The 15,355-nt window shown below is 39.5% G+C and overlaps 1 protein-coding gene across 19 annotated transcripts in view; it reads left to right on the top strand.

Annotated features, from left to right (window-relative positions):
• Positions 1-15,355, top strand: part of PTPRK (protein tyrosine phosphatase receptor type K) — a 328,240-nt gene that overhangs the window by 180,757 nt on the left and 132,128 nt on the right. For all 19 annotated transcript variants that reach the window (XM_083731041.1, XM_083731039.1, XM_083731036.1 and 16 more), the window contains exon 7: positions 13,200-13,493. In XM_083731041.1, the coding sequence (XP_083587167.1) occupies positions 13,200-13,493 (294 nt within the window). The remainder of the gene's footprint in view (positions 1-13,199; positions 13,494-15,355) is intronic.

Here is a 15,355-nt window from a genome sequence, read left to right as displayed (position 1 = left end):
CAGTGGTAGCTTGGTTCTCTAACTTAATCTGTTTCGGAAGTCCATTCCAAAACCAAAGCGTTCCAAAACCAAGGCACGCTTTCCCATAGAAAGTAATGCAAAATGGATTAATCCATTCCAGACTTTTAAAAACAACCCCTAAAACAACAATTTAACATGAATTTTTCTATCTAATGAGACCACTGATCCATAAAATGAAAGCAATAAACAATGTACTGCAGTCACACAATCAGTCAGTCAGTAGCTGAACTGGGTTCCACACAGTCACAAAAACAAAAACAAAAATGCTGCAAAAAACATACACAAAATAAATAGCAAAAACAGACAGACCTCCGCGTAACACTCAAAAACGGAAGTGTGGCACTCAAAATGGAAACATAACACTCAAAAGGAGCACATTCGGCTTCCGAAAAAAGTTTGCAAACCAAAACACATACTTCTGGTGTTGCAGTATTTGGGTCCAAGTTGTTTGAGTACCAAGGCATTTGAGAACCAAGGTACCACTGTACTAAATCAGAGCCTTTGTCCAGCCAACTCAGTATTGTCTCCACGGATGGGTGGTGGCTGTCCAGAGTTTCAGACAGTAGCATTTCCCAGCATTACCTAGAGGGATTGAACTCAGAACCGTTTGGATACAAAGCAATGGGATCTACCACTGAACTATGACCCTTCCCCATTCATACAAGTTATTGCTAGCCAACATCTAGACTTATCACTGAGACTCCTTCACATTACTGTAGTAGAGCTTAGGTGACATATTTCATTGCATTCATTGCATTCTTTTGACTTCACATACAAGTTTTATAGTTGAATTATGTTTACCATATGTTGGCATCTGTCTGTCTCAGGAGACAGTGGAAGACTGTGCCTTTGGAGGTCGAGTCAAACCATTGGAGAGTTAGAGCTCCTGCTGTAGCTGTAGAGACGGATGCTGGAGAGACATGTTTTATTGTAGCTGGGGTAGATGAAGGTGTACAGTTTTGCTGCTACAAGTGCACCATGGCATTTCTTCTCTCTGCCTTCCTCCCAGTGATCATTCCTCATCTGGTCACTTCTGTGGATTCTATGCAATGTTTATAGTTGAGTTATGTTTACCAAAGGTGTGCCATGTCAATAATGCAGTCCTTGCGACCTGTGACGAGCTGAGAGTTATAGATTTTAATTGATTTCCATGCCACAGCTTTCACACTTTAGTATTTGTATTAATAGGTGTCTTATCCCATCACTCCTGCAAGGGATCTGACTAGTTTTGCGTAGGCTGACAAAACTAATTAGAGTGAATAATCTCCTAAATATTCCTTCAATATCTTAAAATGAATTTGGTGCCTGGCGTTATTCTAATGATCCAGTCAAGTTTCCCCAAAAAACAACAACAACAAAAGGCTCTTAAGAAAGAAAAAGGCACATATCTCTCAGGGAAATTGATAATCGATCTCTTTTTGTACCATTTGTAAATGCCTTGGAGAAACATTGAAATTGTAAGACTATGTGGCAGGGGTAAGGTTCATTTTCATCAACTCTGACATTCGCAGGAAATTTCAAATATCACACCCAAAATCAAACCATGTACACATTTAACTACTTGTGGAAAGGAAAACAGTGTATGTGTAAAAATCCATTTTATAAAAATATAATAATAACAATAATATTAATAATAATAACAGCCCCCCCATTTAACAGGCCGTATATTATTTCGTGACTGAAAGCCTGGATAAAGAGGAATGTTTTCACTGTCATCATGTAATGACAGCAGTAAGTGACCCTCTCTGGGGAGAACATTCTACAGATGGAGAGTCACCACAGAAAAGGCTCATTCAAATGTGCCCACAGAGGCCTTCCTTGATACCCACCATGTCCCCATTTCCTTTCCACTGAAATTAGACCTAGCAAGCATTCTTTTGTAGCCAATGAACTACATTGTGGTGTGCAGTTTGTTGTGGTGTGTGTGTGAGAGAGAGATCCATAGCAGTTTCTCCAATTTGCAAATGTGCCCACAAGCCCCAAAAGCTTGGTGGCCCTTATTCTATAGTAAAGTCCTGTGTTAATTTACCAAAACTGAGAAATTAGCTAAAAGTAACACATTACATGCAGCACAAAAACTTTGGTTATGTAACATATATGTGACCAAGCTGCTGAATACATTGCACGACTCAAGGGCACTTAAGTGAATCTTATTCCAGATACTCAAGACTTAGAGGGGCATTTGGACCTCATTGACCGAGCTATGCAGGCTACTCAGATGGTGTTGTGTAACAGCCTGAACTTCCCTGCCCTGTTGCTTGTGCTGCTTTACTTTTTCAGATAGTCAGCAGACTAAAATCAGAGCACAAATCCTCCAGGCTTGAGAGCCAAAACATTTCATTTGAGTGCTGCAGCTCTTAGAATAAACAAGATATTTTTACTACTAAAATTAAACTTTATATTTCTATGGCAAATTTGATTAGCGCCTTAGATATAAATTGTGTATATGTTTGTAGGAAAACAGGCTTTAGGTCTCATAAATATTTTGTAATGAAGCAAATAGCCAGTTGGCTATTCATATCCGAAATGTGCTTGGTTAGGTTTTCTTGAACTGGTAAACACCAATATGTTTAAATTATAAAACTATCCTTGCATGATGTGGAAACTGTTAAATATGGTTATTTATAGTGAGAAGAGTGTTGTTTGCTTGCATTGACTGTTTAATGACCCAACCAGCACTGATGCACATACAGATACAGATTATAAGAACTGATGCAATGAAACTGTTCATTTCAGAGAACAGATTATATTAGTGCAATCCAGACATCACCATTGCTCTTTGAATTTGTATCTGTTCCTGTAAGAGTGTAGAATGTATTCATGACTTGCTCAGATTGTCCATATTTAACAAGAAATTAAGACATGTTTATAGGTGTACTAAAGCATAACTAAATTCCAGTTTTTTATTATTCTTAGATTTTGTTGCTAGCTTTGCTTCTCCCTTCAATCTCTTCCCATACTTAGGTTTGTTTAAAAAATGAGTGCTTGGGGAAATACAGCAGGAAGGCTTTCACAGTATTTATTTAAATGATTCCTATCTGCCACTCACTGTTGGGTACAAAAGAAAAATCTACTGGGTTTGACATCTCTGTAGTGTTGTGCTGGATTGGTGAGCCGATGTATGGTAATGATGAAGAAGGAAGCCGCTTGGAATTCAACCTAGATGGTAGAAAATGCAAGATGTCAGTGAAGCCATATATTAAAGAGAATTTGAATTGGAAACAGAATCCCAACCTGCCACTGGGGGCATTTTGATCATTTTGATGTATTAAACTTTTATAGCAGCATTCAGATGAAGCTGAATTACTATACTTAATCTTGGGTGGTTTATGGTCTGCTGAGGTTTTAAAGCAGACATTGTTTGAATGAGTGAATCTGGGGTTAATAATAATTTCCCCTTATTTTTGTACACTGGGTGTGTGCAGTGTGTGTGTGTAAACATCGTACAGTGTCAAATTGAATTGCTGACAACTTGAACAGCCTGAAATGTTGAATACTGTGTATTGCACCTGAGATTATTTTGTTTAAACAATACTATATGTCTGTGTTTTGTGTCTTCGTGGATGTGCACCCACCGTATGCTTGTAATATTATATATTGTGTGCATGTATGTGCATCGACATAAAAAAATGCACCCATGACACATATAACATGGTGGAATAAAGAAGCAACTTTACTTTTTCCTACAGCAAAAATCTAAATTCTGTATGGTTGTCTTCTTTGTCAGAAACCACAGATGAGCTTTCCAAGTCCTGAGCACGGCAGTAAAAAGAAATCAATTACTATTAGAGTGGCACTCTAGGTTAGAGGCATTATGGGGTTCACACTTGGTTTTGCAGCAGGGAGATGATACTTAGCTGCAAATCAGGCATGATGCAAAAGATGGATGAGACAGAGTTCAAGGAGCAGTAATGTGAGGGTCCAGCACTATCTTTCTAAGCTGTCTCAGCAGCATGATGGATGGCTTGGTAGCAAGAGGCAATAATACTTGATGATGAAAGATTCATCTCCAGATCATGAGCCACTACAATGCCTACCTGGCTGGTGCTCCAGCAACACAGTGATTCCTGATTTGTTATAAGGATCTAAATTACTGTACTTAAGCAAGCAAACCTGGATGTTCAATTAGGAACCAGGGTTTTTTTTTTTTTTTTGGCAGCTGCTAATGAAGAAGGTAGCGTATCAACCATTCCTGCTCATTGTAAATGTAATTACCCCATATTTATGCATAGTACTTGTTGATGAGATCTTGTAAGCTTATGCTAATATGGTCTGTAATTTGTTACCTCTAGAAATCACTCTCTGTGTGCCTTCTGGTCATTATCGTGAAACATGATAAATGATCTCGCCCATGAGGTGTAAATGAAAATGAAATGGATAATTGGATGCTATGTCTAAAATGTGGCTGGAATAGTTTTTTGCAATTATAATTAATTTTTTTCCTCTTCTGGTTTGAAATAAGGTGCTTTGCTATGTATCAGTGACCTTTAATCATCTTGGCTTTTGTATTGTTTGAGAATAATTTTTCAACAGATGGAACAAGGCACACTCAGAATAGTTCACTTAAATCCTTTTCAAACAGTTTCAAATATTTGGCTGTTTAATAATTCACAGGAAACCACTAATCATGACTTGCCTAGCATAGTTTATAAAAATAGTACACTTATGAGCACTTTGCTGCTGCATCTATGATACTCTGTTAAACTAGAGTTGGTCAGTTATTTATTGGGTCAGTGCAAATACATTGCTAGTGGGCCGTATATATGGGTGAGAGAATGGCAATGAATTGTCCAATGTAACCCACACAATATTTCATATATTGGGTTAAGAGCATACCCAGGTTCGGATTAACATATGTGCAGATGATATGCCAAACCATAGCTAGAAGTGGGGTTGGTGGCAGTGTATAGTCCTCTAGTACTTTACCTATCCCTTATTATTGAATAGTGGCTGGATAGATAGATGATGATAGATAGATGATAGATGATAGATATAGATGGATGATAGATAGATAGATAGATAGATAGATAGATAGATGATAGAGAGAGAGAGAGAGAGAGAGAGAGAGAGATGATAGAATGCCCTCATAATATAATTCTCTAGGCAACCTACAATAAATTAAATTTAAAGCAGGACTAAAAACATAACAATTATGCCTTCAAATGCCACACTAAAATCCTGAACCAGCAAGAAAGACTAAAAGAAAAACCATGGTTAATGATTGGCTAATATTGCAGCTGCATACCAGCCCATGGAATGCTCATGATTTGTTGTAGATTGCCATGACTACAGCTGTGAATATTGTCCATCTCCATAAACAAAGCAAAATGTATTCTGTAGGAGAAACTTGTGTTATGTCCTGATATATCAATATTTATATATAATTTATGGGTTTTATCCAACAAAGAATTGGCTTATCTGTGTGACCCTTTTCCATTTTTCCAAAAAGCTTATCAATAATTCAAACCAAATGAATTATGAGAACCATAGAGTTAGAATACTTACCACTGGGAAATCCATTTATGCTGACTGTGGGAACAAAGGCTGACAATGAAGCAAAATATTAGCACTGGTTTGTAAGCAAAAAGTGGCCTTCTGGTTTTTGGAATAGTTTAGCAATTGTAATTCAGTAGCATTGTTAGTATTTTATTATCCTAAACTTAGAAGAAAGGTGACCAAGTGTTCATGGAACACCAGTTTCCTTGTGTTTTAAGTGCATATCCAAATATTCCCGAACCGTTCAGAGAGCATAATACGGATTGTTTGAGGCCAGATATTGAAACTGTGAAAACAGAGAGAAAATACTGACCCCTGTAATGCAGAGGATGTTTGCCTTAGTTTGCTTTGGTTTGGTGTCAAATCAGGTTGATCACATTCTGCTAAAGAAGAAGGAGAAATAATTTTGATGGTGAAATATTATAATATAAATAAGCTTGCTTCTTTGAAGTTGGAAATTTGGTTGCAAGACAAATGAAAATCATTCTAGCTCTGTCACCCTGGTTTATTGCCAGATCTTTAGGCTTCATTATTATGGAGACACTTCAACAGTTACAGTAGTCTGAGACTGCGTTAGAAATGCCTTCACCCATTGGAGTGGCACAAGTTGGTTCTAGCCCTGACCCTGCTCCACAACCTCTTTAAGTGCTTCTGCTTAGCTGGGATGTATTCCTGAACTGTGTTAATGCCTCTTGCTTTTCTGGACGAAGGTTGGAGATGTGCATGTATAGAAACTGCTGGTTTAAATTGGCTGTGGCAAAGGCAAGAGTTGCAACTTTTGCTCCACCCATTCTTTGTCTGTGACCTCACCTTACCTCTGGCTCCCCACAACACTGGCCTGTGTGTGCGCGTGCGCACACACACCTTGATTGTTGTGTGGTAGAGAGTAGATTGCAATGACTCCTGACTCTCAATTGTTTAATAATGGCAGCAACAAAAGGACCCCTCTCAAATTATCATCAAATTACCCTCAAATTACGGTATACTACAAATCTGGGGGAGGTAACCAGAAGTGGTGGCGACAGGGTTGCTTGGAAGGACTGTGAACTCAAAAACAAACACCCGGCCCCAGAATTCTTCAATTCTTAGTGTGTGTGTTTTGCACTTAAGCTGAAGTGAATGACTGCTTTATTTAAATAAGAAGGTCACATGTGCAATGGACACGAAGCGAATCCTGCTTTTAACTTCTGCTGACAGTGCCTAGTGCTAAAGGACTGATCCTTTTTTATTATATAAGGACAGATTGTAAAATGATTGCAGTGATGTTTCAAATTGAGGTGAATAAAATGCCACGGTGATGCGCAGGTTGTGAAATTCAATATGCAGGAGTTAGCAGTTTCCACTGCAAAATCATTCTTCGTAGTTCAGCATGCCAGGCAGTCAGGAGACACTGAGTCACTAAGATTAAATGCTCCCAGCTATACAGTTGTGTATGACTTTTGTATGTTATACATAAAGTTGGCATATTAAGTGGGAGCTTCCATGACTGCACTGAACTATGGTAAACACACACACACCCTTCTCTGATTTTTTTTTAAAAGTTTATAAATTTTTGAGAATACAACTTCAAAAAGTCAATAGGATGTACAAACCTAAGGAAAACAAAAAACCACAACTGACTCAGAGTGCTGAATTTTGATTGTTGCTGGGAACTGTTAGAAGTCCCAGAGGTTGCAGTCCTAAATTCCTCTACCTGAGATGTGTAAGACCTGCTGGTGAAGAGTGGGTAATACATTTAAAAATGATAATAATTCCAAGTCATGACTTAACACTAAGTTGATGAACACATCTCTCCTCTTCCTGTGTGGCTGGAAAGAGGAGGAGAATTTGCAAAGAATTCTGGCTTGTCATTGTCATGCAAACCAGGAATCCTGGCTTACAGCAAATCTGATCAGTTTCAAAACCAAGCCAACTTCAAGCCATAAGTTATATGCTGGCTTGTTTAACTAACCGCAGTTTAGTGTAACCCAATATTCCTGGCTTTGTAACAAGTAAAACTAATTTCTATAGAGGTTTGCCTCCTGGCTGTGCAAGGAAAAGAAGGAATGGGTGAGACCAGATCTTTGATCTTTGCATCTAATCCACAGAGTGCCAAATGTTGGTTTAGTGTTTCATGTAAATGCAGCCAATACTTGTTCATTGTTATCTCTGGCTTCTTGCCCAGTTTTGGTATCATGCCTTGTACTTAACTTGCACATGGAATCAGTTCCAAAAAGATGTGATCAAAGTCTTGGGGTTTCTGGGGGCTGTGCTGGATTTTCATAGGTCACAGTCTATGACTGAGCACTGATGTAAACACAGACACTGCAAGTCTGCTTTCATGATTCAGCTGTTAAACAGTTATACCACTCTTATCTATCAGGCCCCTTGTGTCCACACCTTCCTCCCCCTGGTCATATTTGTCATCACCTGTAAGTGAGGAAAGTTTCCTAAGTGTCCTTCAGTTGGGAGACAGAATCTATGCATCTTCTGCCTCAGACACCTAGTTGTGAAACATTTAATTAACATGGCAGGGGGCAAATGCAGAGGAGACACTACTAAGCAGTTGAGAAGAGGCAGGGCTGAGGGGCTGCTAATCTCAGTATGGCTGAACAAAAGTAGTGTGAGGAGAATGCTGTTGTGCGCAGGTCCTGTTTGTGGGCTTGGCATCCGATTGGTCACTATAAGAACAAGATGTTGGACTAGATAGGCCTTTGACCAGATCTAAGAGGACTCTTCTTTTTTAATCGTATAGATCTTTATTGAATTTTAACATAAAAATTGGCAGAATAAAACATAAAACAGGTAATTTAGAAACAAACCCCACCCCAGCTGGGCTCTTCTTATGCTTTCTGTTTCCAGGCGGAATGATTTTGTGTGCTGCAAAGGCTCTGCTTTTTGCCGTCTGCATCCACGTGGCTTGCACAATATGTTGTTATCAACAAATCAAAGAACAGGCTATTGAGAATGTCTGTACATGCTTGGTAGCATTCTCCTTTGCGTCTGAATGAAAGCCTGTACTGCATAATACAAATCATAATAGAAATGAAAAGAGTCACAAAGTCTTGTTGGTTCTCTGGAGAAATTGTTGAAAAATCTCTGGATGAATGGAGTTAACAAATCCCATAAAGTGGTTGTCCACCATTAAAGGGAAACACTTGGTTGATGTTAAAACAAGAACAAGGCCTTATTCTCTAGTAGACTATAGCACATGGCACTTTTTCTATTACCATTTTAGGCAGGGTGCTGATTTGGGAACTTAATTTTTGGAGTGGTTTGTGAAGGGGATTTCCCAATAGAATGCCCAGTGGGGTGTCAGGAGCAAAGGACGGAAATCCATGTTGCCCTAATTTTTTATCTTTGTGCTGAGCTCCTGGGATCACAAGGGAGCTCAGTGACTTCAAAATGAACAGGCTGGCTGTTGATTAACTGCCCTGGTCAATAGCATACAGTCCTTACATCAATAAGGAATGTGATCTGGTAGGAAAGAGCTTAAACCAGTGTGTGTTTGGAGAAAGCCCAGTTCAATCCTATCTCTCTTTCAGTAGTGCTGCATCCTGGGGACCCTTTCTGTCAGTTTTCTGTGGACCTCCTTAGATTGACTAGGATCTCAGTCTCTCTCTGCATTTACAGACAGAGACACACAGTATTTGTGATTGTGACTGTATGCTTGTGTTTTGAATAGGATTCATAATCCAGAGACGACTGTAGCAGATCTCCCACCTTCACCATTAGCCCCATCCAACCATGGACGGGGAGTGTGAAAAGTGGGGTGAGTGAGCTAGCTCTGCCCCTGCCCTATTGCCCTCCACCCCACATATTTTCTTTCCAGATTGCTATGACACCTGAGTATACTTTATTTCTAAATTGATGGTACTGCTTGCAAAATGTGATACAGAATTAGTGTTGGCTACTTCATGTCTTCCATAGTACGGTGATCTCAAATGTCCTTTTTTGGGGGTACAGGACTCAACGTGCTGGTCAATTCCAGGCTGCCTTTAAGGTGCCATATGTCTCTTTGCTGTCATTTTATATACAAGTGGAGTTTTATCCCCCCCAGTACATGATCCCAGTGTTTCCACAAGCTTGTAACTGACATTTACTTCTGATGCTAACCACATTAACTACGGAATAAACACCATTTGGTTGTGAAAATACATATAATAGTTTAACAGTAAAAACGAACAAAGGTCCTCATCTTGAACTTTGTACATGCTAGCTGCACCATGAACATATTTGTTTATTAAAAGAATAAAGGTTGCTACATGCCAGTATCAGCCCCAGTAGATGCTCACATACCAGTGTCAATGCCAGCACTAGCTGCCCCACTTTTGGTTCCTGATTAAACAGTGTGGAAGCAAACTTAAAAAAAAAAAAATCATCACAGGAGATAAATTGTGATGCAGTTTTCCTAGTAGAAGGAATCCCCAGATTCTATGAACCTAAATTCAAAACAAACTAATTCTTCATAAGATTTCCCCCTCCAATGCACAATGTATATTTAAAGCTAATTTGGACCTCCAACTGAATCTAATCTCAATGATGAAGCTAGCATTCATGATGACAGTTCATTTGCTGTGAAATTAAGATGTTAAATGTCAAGCTTATGAAGGTCAATCACATTAAGAACAAACACTAAACTGTGCAGAATACTATTCCACCAGCTCTGCTAGTGTGGAATTTTATCTTGAAATAGAGTTAAAAATGCAGGCAACATCTGATTCTCGAGAGGAGTTTTATAACTGATACAGTGTCTCACTTTAGGCATTTTTCCCACTGATTCCTAATTGGGGATGCCCTCAACCTCTGACTTCAAAGACCAGGATATTATGTTTAGAAAAATATACTTCAATTAACAGCATGCTTGTTGTGGATTAAACTATGCATTCATAAGGATAATATATCACTGCATAATACATTTTTCTTAGGTTGGAGGCACAAAGAATATTTTTATATTAGCATATACATTTTGGTTTTAGGCTCTTGAAGACAAGGAGATGTTTATAAAGTCTCTGCATGTTTCAGTAAATTATGCATGAATTTTAATCAGTTATTAAATGAACCAGTAATTGTTGAGCAGTATTATTAATATTCTTCATAACACAATACTCTATCAGAGCCAGAGGTGTGGTGTAACTAAGAATCCCAAAAGTACACTAAATGACAACTGAAGCATGCAGTCCCAATATACCAGATAAACTTTTCTGATGTTACCTAATTAAGTTTCCTATTAATGGTTCTCATTCCTTATTCTACAACCCGAGCTATCAAATATTCCCCAATTATAATTTCAAAATTACAGAGTTTACTTTCCTATTGCAAGTAACCTGAAACTTTTTGCATCTTTAAACAGAAGTTAGTGGGCAAAGTCTGAAGCTGTTAGACATTGGGTTTATATCGCACCGTTTTCATACGTATATTCCATGACAGCTTTATAGGTATATAGCCTCTAGCAACTCTTAATTTAAGGAGACAGAAGGGGCTCATCTTTTAGCTTGCTATCCCATTGCTATGACTCACAAGGTTGATTAACAAACTCTAGCGGATTATCTCAGCAAATCCCAATTCAATTTCTGAAACTATATTTTTGCAAAGTATTGCATGATAGGAGATAAGAGTAAAATGTGGACATACCACACAGTGTCGTAGCTAGAGCTGGACCGTCAGGCCAAAGTCCAGAGCCCTGCACCCCAGGGTGTTCCCAGAGAGCATCAGTGGCCAACAGGCCAGGACAGTAGCACCTAGGCTGGTGGGCATGCCAAGATCCACTAAGACTTGTTGCTGCAGCATTCATTCATTCATTGCATTGCATTTACATTCCACCTTTTATCTTCATGGAGCTCAATGTGGCCTATACATGGTTCTCCCCTTCCTCATTTAATCCCCATGACAACAATGCGATGTAGGTTCCCCACTCTGATGTACACCTGCTGAGCAAGAAATGATAAGAAAGAGGAAAAGCCTGCAAAGGGGAAGGTATTGAATCAAGTGGCAGGGGATGGTTGCTTACCAGGATTTATTTATGAGTAAACATTATAGAAAGATCATGGGTGTGAGGAAAACAATGGCTGTATAGCACTGTATTAAGTGTTGTATGGAACTACTGTTTTAATTGTGCCTTAGATAGGACTGAAGGACCCCAGAGTATGGAAGAAGCAACCAGAGTTGGTGGGTTTCCCTTTTCTAGTGTAACACCCACTTTTGGTTGGAACAGATAAGACTGGGAGTCCTCTACCCTCTACAACAGTATTCCAATATTGCTTCCTTGCATTGCTCACATAGAGCTGGAGAGGGGCAAGGGCAAAGTGGGGCATTGGCTCCCTCAGTTGTATCCTCTTTGCCAACCCTGTCGGGAGAAAAAATAACTAAAGAAGAGCAGGTGGTAGCCATTCTATCTAGAGCTGGAAAAATGCTTCTTCCTGAGAAAGACTGTGCTTATTGTTCAGCTTGTTTATTTGTCCAAATATGTTTGTCCAAAGTTATGACACAACACAATTGCTTTTTATTCAGTAGATGAAAGCTGAATGGTAGGTGTTTTTAATTATGATTCTGAAAGATCTATTCAAATGATAAGCAAATAAAACCATTCCAACAATATTAGCCAATCATTAGGAGATCACAGAGTCCTGGAGAAGGGAATGGAATGATTGGTAAATTTCACTTTTTCTCATTTTTCCTATCTTAAATTCAGTTATCCATATTTTTGCAAATGTTTTGTAAAATATCCTCATTAAAACGCATCAGCATCTAAGCGCTATTTTTGCATCCAATAACCCCCAGTATAATGCATTTTTATATGTTATTTTCTTTGGTACAAGACACTACATTGCAAAATTCACAAAAGAATTTTGAAGAATGGTTGCTTTTCATTTTGCATATTGTTCCAGAAAGTGCACATTTCTCCCCCATCTTCACCTGGAGATGACCCTTTATACAATAAGTACCTGGAAACATAGGGTTATTGGTTTGTTGATGTTTTTTATATAGATATACTATTTATCTTCTCCACTTTTCACAAAATATATCAAACTAGCTTACAATATAAAATACAATAAGATCAGCCTTCTGGACTTTGATGCAGTAGATGAATTTCCTGTGGGGCTTACATCCAGTTGTTCATACAGTAGACACAGAAGGAAGGAGTTATTTAATGTTCCCTAGCGTTTCTTTCAAGAGATTAAACACATGTGGGATATCCTAATAGATTATTTAGGTTAGATATTTTTCTAGTTGTCTATCCAGCTTTTTGGATTTGCTGCGTTGCAATACTGCTGATTGTGAAACCCCCATGTGCCTTGAATTTAGCATTGATGCCTAATTAACTGAAACAAATTAGCCAAAATATGAGCCATCTGGAATGAAAATGAAGCCTGTGTGTTTATTAGTGGATTCATTTTATTCAGGAAAGTGTGTGTTGCTTTTAATTGCTTCCTGAAGTAAATCACTCCTAGGCAATGCTACTGTAGGCAGAATCTCCATTGTTATAGTTTATTCTCTCTGTTGGTCCCCTAATACTAAAGGCAATTTAACAGAAGTATTGAAATATATTCCGGCGTTTCATGTTTTTTATCAGCTGATATTGTTAGTTGTGTGTGTTAAATATTCACATACTTCCTTACATTGCTGTTGTTTACTCATTTAAGATCCAGGCCTTATGCCAATATTTATCTTTCTGACTCAGCTCTTATAATTGTGTCTTACAGAGCCACCTCGACCAATAGCACCCCCACAACTGCTTGGAGTTGGACCAACTTACTTGCTGATTCAGTTGAATGCGAATTCCATTATTGGAGATGGGCCGATTATCCTAAAAGAAGTGGAATACCATATGACAACTGGGACCTGGACAGAAACCCATGCTGTAAATGCACCAACTTACAAGCTATGGCATTTGGACCCAGACACAGAGTATGAAATTCGTGTTCTTCTAACCAGACCTGGAGAAGGTGGCACTGGTCAACCAGGTCCACCGCTTATCACCCGGACCAAGTGTGCAGGTATTGTTTGTTCTAGACTCTATTCTCGATTTACTGTGATACGGTACTGCTAAAACCTAATTTTAGAATGTGCTTTTTTCTTTCTGCAACCCATATGTTTAGATCACCTGTGCTGGCTTTAGAGTTCAGCTAAGAATTCAACCAGTAGTAATTTCTCAAAGGGAAGTGGCACCTTTATTCTGTTACAGGGGATTTTCCCCACCCTATGAGAATTGGTGCATGGCTGTAGCTAAGAGTATATGCTGTGGGCCAAGTAGCTGGAGGTTTATATGCAAGCTGTGCTATGAACTTGCAAGGCGACATTAGCAAACCAGTCACACTCCCCACCCCCACCCTAATTCACAATGACTTGAATTGAGAGGATTTCTTGTGGAATGGAGTTTCACTTCCTTCTCGTCCCTGCTGTGGTCATCTGTAGCCCCAGAAAAGCAGTTACTAATAGCTCCGGAACGACCTATTGGTTTACTTAAGTAGCTTTTCATAAGAAGATCATAGCCAAAACAATTAAAATGTTATTTCAGAGTTCCTTGTCAGAAAAGGGAGTTGCATGGGGGGGAAAGGAGGAAAAGTTTAATTTATTCTTTAAGCATTTAAATAAATAAACTTTAAAAAGGTGATCAAACCTAGGAATTGCATGTGTCAGAGAACATTCTTCTACCCCAGTCTATTTCTTTGTCAAGCTAGCCTATTGGTTTTTATTTACCATCTCCTGAGATTGATGAAATCCTGACAAACATACAATTCAGGCTGGGATACATGAGATCACAAGCAGCAGTGCTCCATCCTGCAACAGTGGTATCATGTGAAAAGCACTAGACCTGCAGGAAGACTAGCAACTCTGAGCAACCTTAATGCTGGTGTGGGAAAGAGCTACAGCTGGAGTGGAGAACCTCTAACCCTTGGGTCAAATTTGGATGGACTGCCAGTTCCATTCCCCCACATTTAGCCTTCTAGCCCATTTCCCTCAGATGATACCCACCTGCCCCACACCTGATATCAGATGTGATGTCAGATATGGAGCTGGTACATGGCTGGATCATCTGGCCATACAGTAATCCCTGCAGAAAGCAGAATTTAAAGCCCCACGCACCAGCTAATTTGTTGGGAGTTCAGTCCTGCTTAGTTTGGGTGTGCAAACGAGTTGCCTGTGGAGAAATCATTGGCACACCTGAAAATAAATAAATAAATAAATAAATAAATAAATAAATAATAAAGTTATTTATACCCTGTCCATCTAGTTGGCCTTCCCCAGCCACTCTGGGCAGCTCCCAATCAAATATTTAAAACATAATGCAGCATTAAACATTAAAAACTTCCCTAAATAGGGCTGCCTGCAGATGTCTTTTAAAAGTAGGATAGTTGCTTATTGCCTTGACATCTGATGGGAGGGCGTTCCACAGGGCAGGCTCCACTACCAAGAAGGCCCTCTGCCTGGTTCCCTGTAACCTTACTTCTTTCAGGGAGGGAACCGCCAGAAGGCCCTCGGTGCAGGATCTCAGTGTCCAGGCTGAACGATGGGGGTGGAGACGCTCCTTTAGATATACTGGGCCAAGGCCGTTTAGGGCTGTAAAGGTCAGCAGCAACACTTTGAATTGTGCTCGGAGCCAATGTAGGTCTTTCAAGACCAATATATGGTCTCGGCGGCTGCTCCCAGTCACCAGTGTGGCTGCTGCATTCTGGGTTATTTGTAGTTTCCGGGTCACCTTCAAAGGTAGCCCCACGTAGAGCGCATTGCAGTAGTCCAAGCGGGAGATAACCAGAGCATGCACCACTCTGGCGAGACAGTCCGCAGGCAGATAGGGTCTCAGCCTACGTACCAGGTGGAGCTGGTAGACAGCCGCCCTGGACACAGAATTGACCTG

The sequence above is a fragment of the Podarcis gaigeae genome (genome assembly GCF_964106915.1).
Source record: "Podarcis gaigeae genome assembly, chromosome: 3".
Classification (NCBI taxonomy): Eukaryota; Metazoa; Chordata; class Lepidosauria; order Squamata; family Lacertidae; genus Podarcis; species Podarcis gaigeae.
The sequence above is the reverse complement of the archived record's forward strand: the minus strand, read 5'-3'. Positions and strand labels throughout refer to the sequence as shown.